Source organism: Melanerpes formicivorus, unplaced genomic scaffold (genome assembly GCF_026170545.1).
Source record: "Melanerpes formicivorus ecotype bairdi unplaced genomic scaffold, bMelFor1.0.p_v2 SCAF_47, whole genome shotgun sequence".
NCBI lineage: Eukaryota > Metazoa > Chordata > Aves > Piciformes > Picidae > Melanerpes > Melanerpes formicivorus.
This window is the reverse complement of record NW_027142399.1, coordinates 1,169,400-1,190,037: the sequence shown is the minus strand read 5'-3', so window position 1 is coordinate 1,190,037 and position 20,638 is coordinate 1,169,400. Positions and strand designations below refer to the sequence as shown.

The 20,638-nt window shown below is 49.1% G+C and overlaps 1 protein-coding gene across 4 annotated transcripts in view; it reads right to left on the bottom strand.

Annotated features, from left to right (window-relative positions):
* Positions 1 to 2,220: 2,220 nt before the first annotated feature.
* POU2F3 (POU class 2 homeobox 3) overlaps positions 2,221 to 20,638 on the bottom strand; it is a 52,865-nt gene continuing 34,447 nt past the window's right edge. For 2 of the 4 annotated variants that reach the window (XM_068159968.1, XM_068159973.1), the window contains exons 5-14: positions 17,683 to 17,787; positions 16,912 to 17,014; positions 11,735 to 11,817; positions 11,398 to 11,580; positions 10,348 to 10,489; positions 8,693 to 8,829; positions 7,564 to 7,725; positions 4,900 to 4,966; positions 4,218 to 4,350; positions 2,221 to 2,975 (exon numbers count right to left, since the gene is read on the bottom strand). In XM_068159968.1, the coding sequence (XP_068016069.1) occupies positions 2,936 to 2,975; positions 4,218 to 4,350; positions 4,900 to 4,966; positions 7,564 to 7,725; positions 8,693 to 8,829; positions 10,348 to 10,489; positions 11,398 to 11,580; positions 11,735 to 11,817; positions 16,912 to 17,014; positions 17,683 to 17,787 (1,155 nt within the window). In that variant the 3' untranslated portion in view covers positions 2,221 to 2,935. Of the gene's footprint in view, positions 2,976 to 4,217; positions 4,351 to 4,899; positions 4,967 to 7,563; positions 7,726 to 8,692; positions 8,830 to 10,347; positions 10,490 to 11,397; positions 11,581 to 11,734; positions 11,818 to 16,911; positions 17,015 to 17,682; positions 17,788 to 20,160; positions 20,573 to 20,638 lie in introns of those variants that run through there. The other 2 variants (XM_068159970.1, XM_068159969.1) reach the window with 2 other exon arrangements.

Sequence of the window (20,638 nt, the reverse complement as noted above, 5' to 3'; positions counted from 1 at the left end):
ATGCTTTCAAATTTCATACTGGTCTTGGAAAGAGAGGCTGAGTAGGTGGGCTTAGGGTGGGTGGGCTTAGAGTGGGTGGGCTGAAAACACCTTTGTGTTGCCCTGTGCTGGTTGCAAGGAGGGGAGGCTGAGAGGGGAGTCAGTTTGGGATCACAGATTAACAGATTGCATCGGCTGGGAAGGGGCTCTCAAAAGCCATTTTGCCCAAACTTCCTGCAGTGAGCTGGGAGCTTGGGTCCGGAGCTGGGGAGTGGTGCAGGATGCCCAGGGAGATGTGACACAGAACATGCAGAACAGGGTGAGTGAGAAAGGAGCTGAGCTGGGGCTGAAGCAGAGACAGGAATGAGTAACCACCACAGGGCTCTGCTTCCTCCCAACCCTGGCAGGGAGCTCAGTGTCAGTGCCATGTAATTTCTGTTTATTCAGTTTGCTTTAAAAGCTGTCTGAAGGAGATTGTTTGTCACAAGCAATGAAAACCTTCCCCACAGCCAAAGAGCTCTGCTCTGCGAGTGAAACCAATCGTTCAGAGAGGCCTCAGCTATGGATACTCAGGTCTGGTGTGTGTGTGCTGCACGCCCTGGAATGGCTCTCAGTGTTAGAAAAGCTCTGGACACTAAAATATGCCTCTGGCTGGATTGTGGATTAGAAGTTGCTCTTTTGAGCTGACTCTTCCTGATATATTTTTTTCCCTCTTTTGCCAGCATTTTGGCCCCCACTCTGGAGGCTGCACAGCCGAGGACCCCCAGCCCAGAGAGAGGGCATGAAGAAGAGCCCCAGCAAGCAGAAGAGTTAGATTCACACTTCCCCCTCTCCATTTCTTCCCAGCATAAAATGGTTTTAAAAATCACAACAGACTTTGTTGGGGGGAAGGGGGGGGGAAAGAAAAACCAACCAAAAAGTTTCATTTCATTTTAATGTCTTCACTGAAAAACAGAGATGATGAAAAGTGTGCTCAAGAGGTAAATGGGGGTGGGAGGGAATCCAGGAAACAGAAACAACAATTTCTCCTCTCTTTTGTTGGTTTGTTTTTGTTTTGTCAGAACATTTTGCACAAACTTGGTTTAGGACTTTAAGGAAAAGAAATCTTGGTTTTTTTCCCCTTGCTTTCCTTCTTCTTTTTTTTTTGTTTCCCTCCCCCAAGAAATGTTACCTGATCTTTTCCAGTCCTCTCTCATTGTTTTCAGCATCTGCCTCTACACCAAAAACCTCACTCAAAGCAACAAATGCAGTGCTATATACAGTGTGCATGTGGGGCTCAATACTTTGTGTGCAGGTAGCTGATAAAGGAGTCACCGTCCCTGGGGGAGTTCAAGAGGGGATGGGACGTGGCACTGGGTGCCATGGTTTAGTCATGAGGTCTGTGGGTGACAGGTTGGCCTTGCTGATCTTTGAGGTCTCTTCCAACCTTCTGTGATCAATTCTGTAGGTCCACAGACTCCCCCTGGCAATCAATTCATCACACGAGACCGGGTGAGTAGGATAAGAACCGACGGATCAAGTATCATTGGGGTGGGGTTTTTGTTTCCTCCCAGAAATGACAGAGGATAATATTTACTTTAAAAAACAAACCCAAAACAAAACAAAACCAAAGCTCACATTTACCTAAAAAAAAAAGGTCATCAGAAAAAAAACCCAAAAAGAACTACAGCTCCAAAATGTCTATTTACAACCTGCGAACTGGATGCTGATTCACTCTGGTTCCACTGAATTCATCACTTGTACCCAGAGCCAAGGGTTTGTGTTGCTCAACTCTGCTTTAACAAAATGCAACCATCTGCCTTCTTTTCAAAGGGACAACGATTTCCCCTGGTGATGTGCTGGGAAAGCTGAAGTTTCCTAGGCTTTGGCATCGGGTGGAAATGAAGAAACACTTTGCACACAGGACCCTCAAGGTTCACACCTGAGCAATACGACTTTGTCCTCCCAGGGACAGAAGAGCAGGCAAGCTACGTGACTTACAGCTCACGAAAGGCCAGAACATAAGCACACCTCTGCTCCAGAGCAGTTGCTTTCATTTGGTATTAGAGAGATCCCAAAAGGATGAATAAAAGAAAGAAGGGAAGGCCAAGACAAATCCTCCTCCCATCAAATCAACATAAACTGCTTTTGTGGTCAACAGTGTCAAAAGTTCCCCCCCCCACCCCATGGCTTTCAAACAGTGACATCCTCCAGCAGGGCAGAGAGGCCAACTGGGAGCAATAACAAGACCTGGACACAAAGTTTGCAAAAGACAACAACTTTTTTAAAAGGGAAAAAAAAAAATAATAATAAGAATGCTCTAAAATACTTAATTAAAAAATATAAGGAAAAAAGAAGGAAAGAAAGGGGAAAAAATAGGTTAAGAGAGCAGAATGGCTCAAAGCAAAGCAGGTTGGGTGGTGGAGAAAGCACAGTGCCATTGACCTTGGAAGTCTGTCGCAAACCAAGGCTCACATCTGGACACAGGTCTCTGGTGAAATGAATTGGGTAACCTTGGCTCAGTTTGGGGGTCCGTGGGATGTGTGCGTGACAGTAACAGCAGTGATAGACCCTCCCTGGGGCAAGCTCTGAAACGGGGTGGGGAGGAAAGAGGGTGCTGAGAGAGAAATCCTTCCAGATTAGAGGTGGGCAGGCAAGCCAGTGGGGATGCAGAGACTGGCAAGCAGAGGGCAGTGTGTCATGCGAATAGTGCTAAGCAAGGGCTGGTTCTTGGAGTGAGTGCCTGGCAGAGCATGGCCGTGTCACTGGTGGCATTGAGAATCCTCGGGGGAAGGGCAGCTGCAGTTTTGAGTCCCTGGAGAGTTCCGTTGCTATGGGTTCCCTTAAAATAAGACCTTCATTTTGGCAGCATTTTGAAGGCACTGGAACACCAGGTGTTGCCCCAAGCATTGCTCCTAGAGAAGTTGGTCCATAGCTAGAAGTCAGAGCTCCTTTGACACGTGATGGAAGAGTCAGCTCAGTGGAGGTAGGTAGGTTGATTCCATCGGTACCAGGATCTGTTTGTAACACAGGAAAGAAGAGCTACAATTGCTGTGTTGTTAACAGTTTCCCCCTGAAATAAAAACCCTTATTATTCCATTTCCAACCTTACTTCAGCTTGGCAGCCAGCAAGTCATCCTTCACTCCTACAGGAAGCTCATAGAAGACCTCATGACCTCCTAAGCAACATCTTCCATTGTGCTGCTCTTGTCACACAGATTACCTGGCTGGTGGACTTCCTCCATGCCAGAGGAGGTCTGATTCATGGGACAGGGTGATCCATGACTCAGGAAGCCCAGCAGCTGTGAGTAATGCCCTCTGCTCTCTGATGCCTTCCTTCTAACACAGCATCCTTGATGCAATGTAGAAACTACAAGAGCAGTGAGGCTGGAGCAGCACAAACTGGGGCAGGGACATGGTCAGTGGAATAACCAGAAGAGCTCTGAGCCCATGTGAAGCCCACAGAACCCAGCTCTAAGCCCACAAAACCCTTAATCCTTTACAACACCTAAAGGCAGGGTAGGGGAAAAATCTGTGGTGTTGTTTCATCTGCCACTGTGGAAGCATTACCCTGCAGAAGAGCTCTCTGGGTGGCACTGTAGGAGAGCAAACTGGCTGTGGAGGGAGTTATCCAAGCTCTGCTGCTGCTTCCTCCACACAAGGAGTTAGTTTAGGAGAATCCTAATGGCAAACATTTCTACCATTGTGTGTGTGTGTTTGTTTGTTCCCCCCCTTTTTTTTCTTCTTCTTTGAACCAGTAGAGTTTTTCTGACAAAACTTGATTTACTATTTGTCTTCAAGCAGCAAAATAGCCATAGCCTAAGAAGCTTCAGGTTGGAGTCACATATTCATAGAATGATTTGGGTTGGAAGGGATCTTAAAGATCATCCAGTTCCAACTCCCTGCCATGGGCAGGGACACCTCCCACCAGCCCAGGTTGCTCGAGGCTTCATCAGCCTGGTTTTGGACACCTCCAGGGAGGGAACATCCACAATTTCCCTGGGCAACCTGTTGCAGTGTCTCCCCACCCTCACTGTCAAGAATTTCTTCCTGATCTCTAGTCTAGATCTCCCCTCCTCTAGCTTCAATCCAACCCCTCTCATCCTATCATTCCAAGCCCTTCATGTAAGAACCACGTAGCTCCATATTACTGGAGCCTCTAAGGGCCTAAGTGTTCTTCTCTAAGGTCTCATTGCTTTTCTCCCAAGTCCTCCAATCCCCTCACCAAGGAGCAAGCTGTGGGGCCCCATCTGCCTTACCCTGAAGAGTTGAAACCGGACGAGTTCATTGCCGCTTTGGAGTTACTCTGGGCTGTGCCGGGGCTGCTGGCATGGAGAGCGCTGCCAGGGGACGAGGGCCTGCTGGAGTTTCCTGGGGAACACGATGATGTTACTGTGTAGCAGAGAAAGCAGAATAAGACTGGGGAATCTCTTGTTCCTGACAAGGACAGCCCAAGCCCAAAGACATCCACCTTATTTTGCTGCCATCTGACTGCCTGTCTGCCCTGCAGCAGCAAGGCACAGTCTGTGCCCCAGCCACGGAGAGCCAGGACTGCTTGCTCTCTCTCTCCCCAGCACTTGGTTTCTGTGTGGATTGCACTTCTTAAAGCAGATCCTGCTGAAGAAGCACGATAACCTACCCTCAAACACTCCTCCTGCTTAGCTTCTAGGTGTGCCTGGCTCCCAAACCTAAACACTCCAGTCAGGATTATCCTGGGAATGTTCCCATGCTCAGGGAGCTTGCTGTGTCTTTGCTGCTGCCAAGAGGAAGACTCAGCTGCTCTCAGCCCTTGTACACTAATTATGTGGGGATACTTTCCCAGGCCAAATCCAAGGGTCTTATGAGGACTGATCTGCAAATGTCACCTAGACACCAAGTAGACAGAGAGCAAGAGAAGAGGAAGAAGAGAAGGAATGGTGAGGAAGGTTTCTTGAGGCTTACCAGTCCCAGGCATGGTGCTGTGCACCGGATTGACTGAGAGGGGCCCCAAGGACCCTGAGGTAGAGACCTAGAGAGAAACAGAAACAAAGAGTAAGCACCTGGTACTGTGAGGGTATAGATCACAAAAGGCCAATCCTTGCACACTCCTTTTAGAGCATGATGGCTCCCAGGCAGATGATTTAATCTACATCTGGGCTCCCAGAGATATTTCTATTCATACTCTATTGCAGAAGCACCATGCCCATATCCACAGCCATACAGGGAAACCAGGGTGAATATTACAAGCACCTGACACTCTCTAGGTCTAAATTTATGGATCAACCCTGAAATGATCAAACTCAAGCCAGAATTGTGGAAGTCTTGAGATTCAGCTGCTGGCCTTTGGATAGAATCACAGAATTGTCAGGGTTGGAAGGGACTTCAAGGCTCAGCCAGTTCCAGCCCCCCTGCCACAGGCAGGGACACCTCACACTACAGCAGGTTGCTCACAGCCATATCCAGCATGGCCTTAAAACCTCCAGGGATGAGGCTTCCACCACCTCCCTGGGCAACCTGTGCCAGGCTCTCACCAGCCTTATGGGGAAGAACTTCTTCCTAACATCCAATCTGAATCTACCTATTTCTGTTTGGTTTTTTTGCCATTCTCCCTAGTCCTGTCATTATCTGACACCCTAAAAAGTCCCTTCCCAGATTTCTTGTAGCCCCCATTAACATACTCTCAGTTTAAAACTTCCCAGCTCACTCTGATCTTGGGCACAACTAATCCCTTTTCCTACAGGGAGTTCTTGGTGGGTGAGAATCCTCAGGTGACAATTAGTAATTTGGTGGCTGCAATCAAAGCAAGCCTGGAGCATTTGTTGTTCAACCACGACACTTTAACTGAAGGCAAGGTGCTGTTCAGAGTGACTGATGAGCAAAGGCACAGTGCTGTACAACGTGCTCACAGGGAAATTATTCACCAGAGCTGCTGCTTGAAAGATTCATGGCTTGCAAGCAGCATTTGGTGCTTGTGACTGTAGACTGAAGGCGCTGTGCAACGAGTGAGCAAAGCTCTTGTGATGTTTGCCTGCCTTCTGATGGATAATTCCAAACCCCAGGAGACTTCCAGATAAACTGTTGCTTGTGAGTACACACTCTCCCTCCCACTCACATGTACTCCAGCACTGAAGGGAGGTTCCCTGCCACTTTTATCAGTGGAGGCAACTAAGTCACTACCGACTTGCCCAGGGAGGTGGTAGAAGCCTCATCCCTGGAGGTTTTTGAGGCCAGGCTGGATGTGGGTCTGAGCAACCTGATCTAGCATGAGGCCCATGGCAGGGGGGTTGGAACTAGATGATCCTTGAGGTCCCTTCCAACCCTGACAATTCTGATTCTATGACTAGTAAAGAACATGCTTTCACCAGCTTCTCACAACAGGTGAGAAGTTTTCCCCATCCTTTCTGGCAATGAATATATGCTTGCCCACTTGTGGATGGACACCATGAGAAGCACAGTTTCATAGATTCATAGAATGGTTTGTGTTGGAAGGGACCTTGAGGATCATTTAGGTTGGACATGATGATCTCGAAGGTCTCTTCCAACCAGGTCTATTCCATTCCATTCCATTCCATTCCATTCCATTCCATTCCATTCCATTCCATTCCATCCTATCCTATCCTATCCTATCTTTCCAACTCCCTGCCATGGGCAGGGACACCTCCCACCAGCCCAGCTTGCTCAAGGCCACATCCAACCTGGCCTTGAACACCTCCAGGGAGAAGGCATCCACAACCTCCCTGGGCAACCTGTTCCAGTGTCTCACCACCCTCACTGTTAAGAATTTCTTCCTAATCTCCAGTCTAAATTTCCCCTTGCCAAGCTGCAGTCTGTCCCTTGTGCTCTGAGAACCTTCAGCTGGTTCTCAGAGCCTCCTCCTGTGTTGGTTGATTGAACCATACTGGAGCAGCCCAGGGGTGGGACAGCCTGATGCCCATGATCTGCACCCTCCAGCTGTTTGGGATGGTGGGGTCTGGGTGTGCATGCAAAGCTGCCTTCATCCCAATCTATTGTGATCTTGCTGTCACTGATTTAGAATGGATTTTGTAGTCCTAAAATGAATAGTTGCCTATGTGCTCTGATATCAGATGTGCTGTGGTTACACACACTGGCTAGCATACAGCTGGCACTACCAAAAGTGTATCCTGCATTTCTGTCCACAAGCTGACATGGAAATGGTTACCATTAGGTTCTTAGAGTCACCAAGGACATTGACACCAGTGGGTGTAATCCTCATTCCTCCTCCATCACACTTTGGAAAGCTTTTATTTGCTGATCTCAGGGTGAAAAGTTTTGAGCTGACCTCTGTATTTGAATATTTTTTTCCTGCAACTGATCTGTGCCTTCTAGGAAACCTTTCTGTTCTTTCTGTTTCTTTCATTGACAGAGCAAAAATAAATGTTCTGGAGGTGCAGGCACGAGATTCCATCCAAGGTGGGATGAGAGGCAGCTGGGCAAACACTCCACCACACACTCCTGCAGGTGTAGTCACCCACTGGACACGAGTGAGCTTGCCAGCAACTCAAGAGCTTGAGTGGACAAGGACATGTCTTGTCCTGTTTCCATTTCCACCCTTTCCCCTCCTTGTCTGGGATGGCATGCAGAACTCCTTCACCCAAAGCCTCTCACCAGTCTGGAATTGTAGATAGGTGATTTGATGGGGGATGGCATTGGGCAGCTGATCCGCTTCTCCTTCTGGCGCCGGTTGCAGAACCAGACCCGAACCACCTCCTTCTCCATGGAAAGCTGCTCTGCTATCAAGGATATCTCCTCTGAACTGGGCTTGGGGTTCTGCTGAGAAAAGACAGGAGGTTAAAGAAAGCCCCAAGGAGCTGTAATTGACAGTGGCAATGTAATGCTTCTGCTGCTGGAAAGGTGGAGGACAAGGGTGGGGGTGGCTGTAAACTGGGGAGGGGAGGAAATTTGCTTCTAAGAGAAAGGGTAAATACTTGGGTGAGAGATTGTGCTCTGTGAACCAGAAAGCTCCTCTGATTCAACACCAAGGCTCAGGGATTCAGTGGGCAGTGAGTCACAGCACCTGTCCCTGTTATTGCACAAAGCACCACGCTCTTTGATCTTAACCCTACATCATTGCTCAGGGGAAAGTGAGTGGCTGATGCTCTTCTTATCACTACACAGAACATCCAAGCTCTGAGTGCTGCTTGTGCACCTGCCTGCACCATCCCAGAGCAGCCATTCCTTCCCTTTCTTTCCCTCTGCCTTATTTGTAAGGGGAAATAATGGCACCTATCCTTTCTTCTGAGTCACAACAATCCCCAGGGGGTTGGAACACCTGTTCCAGTGTTCCACTACCCTCAGGATGCAGAACTTGTTCCTAACATCCAGTCTAAATCTGCTCTTCTCTAGTTTGAAGCCATTGCCTCTTGTCCCATCACTGCAGGCCTTTGTAAACAGTCTCTGGACTCACTCCAACAGCTCTGGGTCCTTCTTACGCTGGGGACACCAGAACTGGATGCAGTATTCAAGGTGGGGGCTCAGCAGAGCAGAGTAAAGGGGAAATCAGTGGCTGATGGTGAGGAGATGTGGCAACAAAACTGTAACTCTCTAAACCCAAATTTGCCAAGGGGGCTCGCTTTCCGCTTAACCTCTTCCAGCATTTTCTAACCTGCTCTCAAAACAAGCAAAGAAGAAGACTTCTCCTATTTTTTTTTTTGAGGATTCAATGTTCCTCTGACCTAGGAAACATCAAACTCAGAGGGAGTTCACTACAGATGGAAAGACTGTTTTTTCCCCTCACATCTTGAAATCTCTTCTCCAGCGTGGAGCGAATGTTGGTCTCAATGCTGGTCCTCTTCTTTCGTTTCCGTCCAAACATCTCGTTGACTGAGGGGTAGGAATTAGGAGTGCTCATGGAGGAATCCAAAGGAGCAGATTCTGGGGAGAGGGGGAGAGGAAAAATGAGAGATTTAAGAAGATAATGAGTGGGTTGGGTTTCTTTATTCCTAGAACTTTTCTGGGAACTGAGAGGCCGAGGGAGCTAGGAGTGTTCAGCCTGGAGAAGAGGAGGCTCAGGGGAGACCTCATTGCTCTCTACAGCTACCTGAAAGGTGGTTGTAGTCAGGAAGGGGTTGGTCTTTTCTCCCAGGCAACCAGCACCAGAACAAGAGGACACAGTCTCAAGCTGTGCCAGGGGAAGTTTAGACTCGAGGTGAGGAGAAAGGTCTTCCCAGAGAGAGTCATCCATCATTGGGATGTGCTGCCCAGGGAGGTGGTGGAGTCCCCATCCCTGGAAGTGTTCAAGAGGGGATTGGACGTGGCACTTGGTGCCATGGTCCAGTGATGAGGTCTGTGGTGACAGGTTGGACTTGATGATCTTTGAGGTCTCTTCCAACCTTGGTGATTCTGTGACACTGTGATAGAATTGTTAGAGTTGGAAGGGACCTCAAGGATATTCCAGTCCCAACCCCCCTGCCATGGGCAGGGACACCTCACACTACAGCAGATTGCTCACAGCCACATCCAGCCTGGCCTTCAAAACCTCCAGGGATGAGGCTTCCACCACCTCCCTGGGCAACCTGTGCCAGGCTCTCACCACCCTCATGGGGAAGAACTTCTTCCTAACATCCAATCTGAATCTACCCACTTCTAGTTTTGCTCCATTCCCCCTAGTCCTATCACTCCCTGACATCCTAAAAAGTCCCTCCCCAGCTAGTCATGATTAAAATTGCTCCAACAGTCCCAAATCCATCACTGATCTTTTCCAAATCAGGAGAGAATTACAGAGTGCTACAGCATTACTCAATGCCTCATTTCTCCTTTCCCCCAGCCTGATTTCCACCCTGGGGACCACGTATTTTCCAACTATTTAATTTCACACAGTTAAAGATGCTGACTTGCATCACTGGGATCAGGCCTTGTGTAGCTGAGACATCTTCTCACATGATAAGTTGGCCAAACATGCCACTCCTGAAGGGCTGGGTGAAGCACAGGAGACTACTTTCTTCCTATAGTGGTTCTCAGACAGCAGAAGACAGCCCAGTTCTGCTGCTGCTGGGGATTCCCCTTGCAGTGCTATCTTCCTTTCCTAATTACTGCTGCTGGGCTGATCTCTGAGCACTTGGAGTCCCTTCCTATTCTTTCTAGTTTACACAAGGAGGGACTGGATGGATCAGCCCAGTGGTTTGCCCCAGGCCATGCAACAGAGCAGGAGGCAATGCAGGAAAGAGCTGCCCCAGACACCGAATTGCAACACGAATCCCACGCTGCCAGAGAGAAAGGACAGATGTGGTTTGATATCTGGGCCTCTGCTGTGTGAGGAATGCAGCCTGGTTGCCAGCCCAGCCTCACATCTGAGAGGTCTTAGCTACAGCTCTGACCTTCCTGGCTTGCACTGGAGGTTCCTGGAAGGGTGCCCTTGTCCTGGCCAAGACGTTCCTGCACGCTGTCACATACCTGCATCACTCAGCCACTTCTCCAGCAGTGGTTTGAGCTTGCACATGTTCTTAAAGCTCAGGTTGAGAGCCTCAAAGCGGGAGATGGTGGTCTGGCTGAAATCGTTGCCGTAGAGCTTCCCCATGGCCAGTCCGACATCACCCTGCAGGGAAGTTCCAGGTCACAACACAAGCTCAGAAGAAGCCCTCACAGCTTCCAGCTGCCAGCCCACCTCTCTCTCAGGTTGCTTCCAGCTTAAGTTCAACCCTGTTTCCACCACCTGCCTTCCAGAGAAAGTGGCTTCTTTTCCCACAGGAACCTGGCCCGCAGCCCTGAGTCTTTGTGTACTGGAGAAGGTGCAGATGAGGTCACAGTAATGACTTATTAGGAAGGGTTTATCTCTTCATATCTTTGGAAAGGTTTCCTCTAAAGAGCACCAAACTGTATGTAATGCAGCCCTTCCTCCATCCACACCTCTGCCACAAACTCCCCCAGCCCTGCTGAGACCTCATCTTGAGTACTGCCTTCAGTTGTGGGCTCCCCAGTTCAGGAGGGACATGGATCTGCTGGGGAGGGTCCAGCAGAGGGCTGTGAGGATGAGTAGGGGACTGAGCACTGCCTGGTGAGGAGAGGCTGAGGGACCTGGGGCTCTTTAGTCTGGAAAAGAGAGGACTTAGAGGGGATTTAATAAATGCTTATAAATACCCCCACTAAGGCTGGGGGTCAGGAGGCAGGGGACAGGGACAGGCTCTGCTCACTTGCACTCTGGGATAGGACAGGGAGCAATGGATGTAAGCTGCAGCACAGGAGATTTCCACCTGAACACAAGGGGGAACCTCTTTACAGTAAGGGTCACAGAGCACTGGAGCAGGCTGCCCAGAGAGGTTGTGCAGGCTCTCAAGGCCTGTCTGGATGTGTTCCTCTGTGACCTGAGCTGGACTGCATGGTCCTGCTCTGGCAGGGGGCTTGGACTGGATGATCTCTTTGGGTCCCTTCCAGCCCCTGACATCCTGTGAGCCTGTGATCATGCCCAGAAGTGACACCACCATTCCCACTGAGGAGGCTGCTCACCTGTGTGAACCCCAATTTGATTCTCCTTTGTTTGAAAGTCTTAGCAAACTTTTCCAGCTCCTCCAGATCGCTGGGCTCCTCAGATGCTCCTGCTGGAGTGAGGTGCTTTGCCACTTGCAAATGTTGGGGTACATCCAGGTGGGGTTCAACTGATGAGCCAGGGAGTCCAGAACGGCCCACAGCCTGTTAGGAAAGAGCAAAAAGGATGCAGAGAGCCACAACAAGAGAAAATGACACCATTTTCCCTGCCACCTTCCCTTAGTGAAGCAGCACATCCTGCAGGTGGGTGTTTGTCAGGGCAGGACTCTGTGTTGGACCATATGCTGAGGCAAGTTACCTGTGATGCAAGGCTGGGTCCTGGCTGGGAGAGGAGAAGGCTGCCTTGTTGCTGAGGGAAGGAGAGAATGTTGGGCTGCAAAGCTGAGGAGAGAAAAAAAACAAGAGAGAGACATCTGATCAGCTCCTTCATCAGTGGCTGGGCAGCTGAATGTCACTGCACAGGAAGGGCTCAGGAAGCTCTGACTGGAAAATGTTAGGTCAAGGCAGAAGAATTTCAGCCATTAGAACAGACATGGATTATGAGAAAAGTTCTTGTCATGACTTTTTTTAAGCCTGAAAAATGACAAAAAGCAAAATATTTCACCCACTGATCCCTGCCTGTAGCTCATTAACCTGAGGCTGAACTAAGGCACAGATATAGAATTGTTAGTGTTGGAAGGGACCTCAAGGCTCAGCCAGTTCCAACCCCCTGCCATGGGCAGGGACACCTCACATTACAGCAGGTTGCTCACAGCCACATCCAGCCTGGCTGCAAACACCTCCAGGCAGGAGGCTTCCACCACCTCCCTGGGCAACCTGTGCCAGGCTCTCACCACCCTCATGGGGAAGAACTTCTTCCTCACATCCAATCTGAATCTACCCATTTCTAGTTTTGCTCCATTCCCCCAGTCCTATCACTCCCTGAGATCCTAAAAAGTCCCTCCCCAGCCTTCTTACAGCCCACTGCAGATACTGGAAGGTCACATTTAGGTCTCCTTGGAGCCTTCTCTTCTCCAGACCGAACAGCCCCAACTCTCTCAGTCTGCCCTCATAGGAGAGCAGCTCCAGCCCTCTGCTCATCCTTGTGGCCCTTCTCTGGACACCTTCCAGCACATTCCACAGGCCCCAAACTTTGATTTCAGCTGCTGAACAGCAGAGACTTTGCAACATCCTTAGTGGTGACCCCTCCCAGTGCTTCATCTTTGGAGCTATTAAAACAATGTGCATCTTATTTCCAGTAGCAGCTCTTCTGACTCCAACTTTTAGCCACTCCGTCTCTTTAAAACAGGACAAAAAGGAAACAATCCTGGTCATAGTATCATAGTATCAGTCAGGGTTGGAAGGGACCACAAGGATCAGCTAGTTCCAACCCCCCTGCCATGGGCAGGGACACCCCACACTAGATCAGCCTGCCCAGAGCCTCAGCCAGCCTGGGCTTAAACACCTCCAGGGACAGGGCCCCAACCACCTCCCTGGACAACCCATTCCAGGGCTTCACCACTCTCATGGGGAAGAACTTCCTCCTCACCTCCAGCCTGAGTCTCCCCATCTCCAGCTTCATTCCATTCCCCCTAGTCCTATCACTACCTGAGATCCTGAGCAGTCCCTCCCCAGCCTTCTTGGAGCCCCCTTCAGATCCTGAAAGGCCACAATGAGGTCACCTGGGAGCCTTCTCTTCTCCAGACTGAACAGCCCCAACTCCTTCAGTCTGTCCTCATAGCAGAGGTCCCACAGTTAATCTCCTGAGCCTGCACCCTCTGCTTTCTACATTTCACTTGGGAGTGTCATTTTGCAGCTGGCTGCCCCTTCCTTTGCCATCTCCACTGTATTTCAAATAAATGGAATTTCTGGTGGAACGTATAAACCAAGACAAAGTGATGAAAGGAACAAAAGAGAGAGAAGGGAAGGCAATCCATAAAAACTAACAAACCCTGGGTATTTATGGAGGCTGTGTAATTGTTTAGCTGACAAATGTTCAAGCACCAGCCTATATCTCTTACAAGGAATGTCCTAAAGGATTAAGCAGCAACTGAAGCAGCGCAGCTCCCGAGGAGTTTAGTCAGGTTCTCCCAGCCTGCTGTGGGTGAAGCCTCTGGAATGTAGGGAGGATTTATAACCTTCTTTGAAGCAGTCAATATATTCTATTGATTGGAACTGACATTTATAGGGAAAACCATAGAAATTTATGGACTTCTGCTGGGGGGAAAAAAAGCCCAGAAAAGGTAAAAAAAACCCACCCAAAACCTCATCTCCAGAATCAATCACTCCCCCTTTCTTTCTCTTTCCTGTCTCTCCCTCTTTTCAAATTGATCTCTGAGTGTGCAGGATCACATTTATTTATTTAGATGGATGTTTCAATAAGCCTTCCCTAATGCTGGAACAACTTTGAATTTCAAATGCAGGCAGGTAATGAGGTGCACATTTTGAAGAGAGAAGGTAATTAATCACTGGAATGACTTGCCTAGGGACATGGTGGATGCTCTGTCATTTGGAGTCTTTAAAACCATGATTGAACACCTTTGTGAAAGCTGAGCTCCAGCTCAAAGGGAAATTATGGACTGGAGCAGGGAATCACCAGTTTGACAGCTGATGGCGCTGAGGCTGTGTCTTGGTAAGATGAAGACTTCAACAGCAATATGAGGAGAGGCTGAGGGAGCTGGGGGTGTTTAGCCTGGAGAAGAGGAGGCTTAGGGAGACCTTATTGCTGTCCACAACTACCTGAAGGGAGGGTGTAGCCAGGTGGGGATTGGTCTCTTCTCCCAGACAACCAGCACCAGAACAAGAGGACACAGTCTCAAGCTGTGCCAGGGGAAGTTTAGGCTGGAGGTGAGGAGAAAGTTCTTCCCAGAAAGAGTAGTTTGCCATTGGAGTGTGCTGCCCAGGGAGGTGGTGGAGTCCCTGTCCCTGGAGGTGTTCAAGAGGGGATTGGACGTGACACTTGGTGCCATGGTTTAGTTAGTCAGGAGGTGTTGGGTGACAGGTTGGACTTGATGATCTCTGAGGTCTTTTCCAACCTTATTGATTCTATGATTTTGGCTGATAGTATTCCCAGCATCTACCTGGCTGTGTGTTTCCACTTCTAAGGCACAAAGCTCTCACCTCCTCATTCAGGTGTGCCAGCATTAGCTGATCACAAGGCAGCACAGTGAGGCACATCAGGGATTAGTTGATCAGACCTGAGAACATATCTAGTTTAAAAGCAGCTTTAAAACACTGAAAGCAACCCAAACCCTGTGTCCTCTGGGAAAGGTTGAGTCCACAGCCAAGTCCTTTTGGCCACCATATCCATGAACTGATGTCCCCAGCAGGAAACACTGAGAGTGCTCCCATGACAGCCCAAGTGACAGCTCCAGGAATATTTTGTATATCCCTTTGGTATCAGAGAGTCATAAAATGGTAGGGACTGGAAGGGACCTCTGAAGATCATCAAGTCCAACCCCCATCCCAAAGCAGGATCCCCTAGGGCAGATCACACAGGAAAGCATCCAGCTGAGTCCTGAAAGTCTCCAGAGAAGACTCCACAACCTCTGTGGGTAGCCTGCTCCAACACCCTCCCAGTGAAGAAGTTTCTCCTCATGTTGAGGTGGAACTTCCTGGGCTCTAGTTTGTATTCAGTGCAGAATGCTCCACCTGAGTCTGTACCAAACAACTGACTCCACAAAACCAATCTGTGCCTTCACTTTCACTCCTCAGTGGCTGTGCATGCACATGGCAAAGGATCATTGAAGCTTGGCAATCATCTATTCAAATGGAAGTGTTTTTGCACAAAAAGCCAGCTACTGGCCAGAACATCCAGCCTTGATCAGGCCTGGAACCAGAAATGGTCACAGCCAAATAAGTGGCCATCTGTTGGAGGAGTTCTAGCTGCCAAAGGAAGTAAATTAATAGAAGAAACTCTAACTCTATGAAAGGAAGCAAGTTCTGCTTGGCAGCAGGATGTGCTTCTCATTATGCATCAATAAAAGCAGGCAGCAAGCAATAGATTAGCCTGGCCCTGCTATTTCAAACTCAATTCTAGATAGACATCAGAGAGACATCAAACAGTTCCTTTATACTTCACTCAGCATCATTTGGCTGAGTTCAGAGTTTAGAAACCATCAGTGAGAAACAGATTTTTTCCCCTTGCCTACACCATGGGTTTTTTCTAGGAGTGTACACATCAGTGAATTCAGGCTGCAGAGGTTTTTCAGGTCTTAATGTTGAATTTCTGGTTGATACAGAGGGACCTCGGTGCTGGAATAAATCCAGACTGTGAGCAACAGGACCCTGTGCACCTGTCAGGCTATGGATCAAAGGCTGTGCTTGTCATTGGCTTCATCCTCCTTGTTGAAGTGACATTGAAAAACCTCAGCAGTGAAAGCAGAAAGCCAGAGACTTTCTCAAGCACTGAGCAAAACCTTCCTGCCTTTCATGGAGCTTTCAGAAGTAGTTGGACCTCCTGTCCTCTCCTGCCCCATGGCTTGAAGCAAGATTTGGGAACACCTCAGGCAACTCCAAACCACTCAGCTCTTCCCCCCCCCCACCCGGGTTGCTCCTGGCTGGGTTAGAACTGTTTGTTGTAGAGCCAGAATTGCTCTTCCACCAGAGCAGCTCATCTCCTTCCCTGGATTTGCTCTCCCTCTAAGGTATTCTGAGGGATCAACTCCAGCTCTCCTCAGTTTTCTGGAAGAAATGAAGAGTGCTAAACCAGAGAGGCTGGGAGCTCAGGCAGGCTGCCGCTGCTCGCCAGGAAGCAGGCTCCTTGCCGGTTTACTGAAAGCCAGTCAGGTGCTGTCCTGCTCTTCGGAGGTGGGATCCATCCCCAGGCTGCCAAGCCTGGCCCCAAGGTGGCACTCTTGGTGCACACAAGCCACAGGTGCCAGGAGCATCTCCCAAACCGGATCCTTCCCGGAATGTATGGGATAATCCCAGGCGTGGGAACGAGCAGAGCAGGGAATGCATCTGCTAAGGTTGCAGCAGAACAGACACCATCGTGCTGGGATCACATGAAAGGATACAGCTATGAGAAGGGACATTTTCCTAGATACATGTCTACTTCCAATAATTCTAGGCTGAGAGAGCTGGGGCTGTTCAGCCTGGAGAAGAGAAGGCTCCAGGGAGACCTTAGAGCAGCCTTCCAGTACCTGAAGGGGCTGCAGGAGAGCTGGGGAGGGGCTTTTGACAAGGGGTTGGAGTGAGAGGATGAGGGGGAATGGATTGAAGATCAAGGAGGGCAGATATAGACTGGAGATTAGGAAGAAATTCTTTCCAGTGAGGGTAGGGAGACACTAGAACAGGTTGCCCAGGGAGGTTGTGGATGTCCCTTCCATGGAGGTGTTCGAGGCCAGGTTGGATCAAGCCTTGAGCAAGCTGGGCTGATGGGAGTTGTCCCTGCCCATGGCAGGGGGTTGGAACTGGACGATCTTTAAGATCCCTTCCAACCCAAACCATTCTATGAATCTATGACTTCCCCTTTCAGCTCTTCTTTGCTCTTACCTTGTTGCCCAGCCTGAGACTGAGACAGAAGAAACTGGGGAACTGACTGCATGTGACCAGGAAGCAATACAAGCTGCTGCAGGGTGTGAAGAGAGCTCATATCCTGCAGGAGAAAGCAAAGGGAACAACACAACTCAGAGACGTCTACGCCAGCTCTGCAGGAGAGCTTCCCTCATCTCTGAGGCTGTCCTTGACCTCATTCACACTTTTCATTTAGCTGCTAACACACCAGATTTGTCTCATTCATGCACTGGAGAGTTAGAGATCCAGGGGTACTCCAGGGTTCGAAGTTTTCAGCTGTGTGGAGAGCTCTGTGCACAGCCAGCCACACGGAGAGCTGTCTCCTCTTACAGGAAAAACTTTGCTTCTTGGAAACAACATTTCTGATGGACTGGCAATCAACCTCTGTTTGTGAAAACTATTGCATCTCAGTGTCTTGGCATTGTCTCAGCCTCCCATGATTTTCAGTTCAAGGGATGCCCTGAGCATGGTGTGGTTTGCCTGCTCAGGAAAGCCTCAAAGGAAATCTCTTCCAAGCACCTGTCCAGTCTGCCTTTGAACCCCTGGAACACTTTCTGCAGGAAGGAGAGAAGCTGACTTCTGCCAGCACAGATTCATTTGTCCAATTTAGTGCTCACCATCCCCTCAAGTCTCCTTTTGACACTGTCAAAAGGCAGATGGAATTGGACAAGTGTCTCAAATCCAGCCCAGAGCTTCACTACCCAGTGCCATTTCAGATCCCAGGATCCCTGAAGCAGCCAAGTCACTTACCCCTGCAATTTGGCTTCCAGGCATCATTGATGACCCCTGCACAAGGTGACCTGACCTAGGGGGGATTGCAGATTGCAAGGAGTCACTGAGGTCTTCGGTTTTGATCTGAAAAAGAGCAGAGCAAGTGTAGCATTAGGGAGCAGAGACAAGGGGCTGCAGGATGTGTGCAAGGGGCAGCTAGGGGTCAGAGAGGCTGGAAGGGATCAGGAAGGGGCTGCTCCTTTCAGAGAAAAGTTAAAGGTCAGGACTCACTGCTTCCATCCCTGGCTTTGCAGAGTGGCATGGTCCTTCCTAACCTCTGCTCTCCAGTCCATTACATGGACATAGCTTTTCTGCTCTGCCAAGCCAAGAGGAAGCCTGCAGCTTGCTCAGTTAAAATGTGTTAATTAAAACACTTTAGGGAATAATCCAAGTTCCAGTGGGTTTAGCAAGGTTTAATGCAGGTGAATGTTTTCCTCAGACAAAACATGGAGGCATCTGGGGGCTGTAAGGAAGATATGAAACAATTCTCCTTTATAGATCATGACTTAGAACCCGATGGCAGGGGTGGCTGTGGCTAACCTCTCATTTCATTCTGCAGGCAGCAGAGAGCGATGCTAGAAGGGGATGGGAAAGGAAAGATCACGAAGTAAAGGAGCTCAAAAAGCAGTATAATCTTCCAGACTTGGAAATACAGCACCCCAGGCACCAAAAGCTTTCTGGGAGAAGCTGAACAAATACAACTGCTGTGGCCAGGAGAAATCTGCTTCCTTCAGCTGTAGAAAAAGAACTGGAAAGCTTCATGGGTGTCAGCCCTTTGTCCAGTGGGCATTTTGACCTGCTTTAATGTTCAAGGAAGATTCATGTCTACCAAAGAAAACCCCAATAAATCAGGATTTCTGGGGCTACCATTTTTAAGAGGAAAAAAAATGTACCCAGGGACCAGAACAGAATCCTGATTTCTGGCTAGAGTCTACATGTCAATTTCTAACCTTGCTACTGTGTTAAAACAAACCAAACAAACCCCAAAGCCCCAACAACAAGGACCCCCTCTAAACCAAACCAAACCAAACCCAAGCAGAACTCAAACAAACCAACCCCACACACAAACAAACAAGCAACCCAAGGGCCTCCAAACAAAGAAAGAAAGAAAACAAACATCCAAAGGAGAGCTGTTGCATCGCTTCATGCTAGCTGAAATCCTTTGGTAAGGCTGCCTGGGACAGCAGAGAGGGGAACCTGGTTGGAGAGATTTTGGAAGTTGTTAGGTTAAATTCCAGAAAGCTGCCTGAGGGGTGGCCATGGGCAGATGCCACAAAGAGGAGGCAAAATTCATACAGAGCTCTTAGAGTAGAGCAAACAACTCCCAAACTTAGGCTCAAGCATGAGAATGCCTCAAACAAACCTCACATCACAAGTTCCATTCCTCCCCCAAGCCTTCCCAAATCAAGAAGGTAACCTCTTTTTAGAAGAGATTTTTCCCCCCATCTCTTTTCCAGAGATGGAAAAGCCATCTAGAAGCCAGAAGGACACCAGAAAGAACACATCATGAAAACCTTTTCCACAGGCTCAGCATCGCAGCGTGACTCTTCCTACTAGGGCTGAACCTCAACACCTTGTGATGGGTTAAGGCCGACCCCCCTCCAAACCAAGAGCCAAACCACCACACACCTCCATCAAATAACTCCTGAGCCCAACAGCCCCAGAAGACCAGCATTGTCTCCTTTGCAGGGTATTTTTCCCCCCTCTTGCAGTGCTGATGGGGACCTTAGGTCGTACAACCTCCTACCAGCAGAGGGGGACAGGAAATTCGGCTTTTACAAACAGTGGGACAAGAGAACATTATTTTGCTTGAGGGAGGTTTTATCTCCACTTGGCTAAACCAAACCAATCCTCCAGAGCAGGAGCAAAGGAGATAACATGTTCCAGAGCAGAAGCAAATGAGAAAAGGCGATCAGAAGAGGCTTGCAGCTGCAGTGCAAGGGGCTGGCCCTTGTAGCATTAACCTCTGGAAGGTGCTATGTAGAGGGAAGGGGATTACAACATCCACTCTCATTACAACCTAAAGCTCTGGACACTGCCGAAACTAGTTGTGCAATAACATTAGCTCCTTGCAACAAGGCTTTTACATTGCTAGGTAATTCCAGTTCTTTCCTACCTTTCAGGTTGGCATCATCATCCTCTTAGGCTGCTGCAGGAAAGCAAAAAGAAGAAAAGCCCAACCCAACCAAAAAACAAACAAACCACCAAATCTGCTGGAAAGATCTTCTTGATCACTATCAAGGTGGATAGTGTCTAAATGACTAAATGGTAGACAAAAGGCTGAGGAGGAGACACCGTTAGCCCTGGAGAATCATCCACGCGTTGCAAGCGAATGGTTTGATGCTTTGTTTTCCTTTCTGAGAGGGCATTAAAAAGAAGTCATCCAAGCCAAAAAAAACAAAAAACAACAAAAGAAAACAAAACAAACCCCCCACAAAAATCAAACTAAGGAGTTACCCCTGCTTGCAATTCATGGGTGTCTGCCCCACACAGTGCAGCCATCCAAGCACTGAGCAGCCTCCAAAAGAAAAAAGTTATCGGCGTGGTGGAGAAGCAGCCACTTGATCCCAATGGAAGTGGAGTGCTGGAGAAGCACGAGCCATTTCCAAACTGGAAGAAAACCTTCACAGCTGCCAAGTGGAATGATTTGGAAGCCTTCCAGGGTGAAAGGGGTGTGTAGCTGCATCCCGGCATCACACAAGACGAGAGCGGGAGGTGGGTTTGGCAAAGGACCGGTTCCCGAGTCAAAAACAACAACATCTCCCCACTGCTCCTTCCCCTGGCCCTGGAAGCCTCTGCCTCCCTCCTGCGCAGTGGGCGGGCACCTAGGGTGCTCTTGACAAATCCTTCTCCCCTACACCTATTTGTGATCATTTCTGGGCTTAAGCTCAAATTTGCCTCTCCCTCCTCTCCCTCTCCCTCTCCCCAGCAGGCC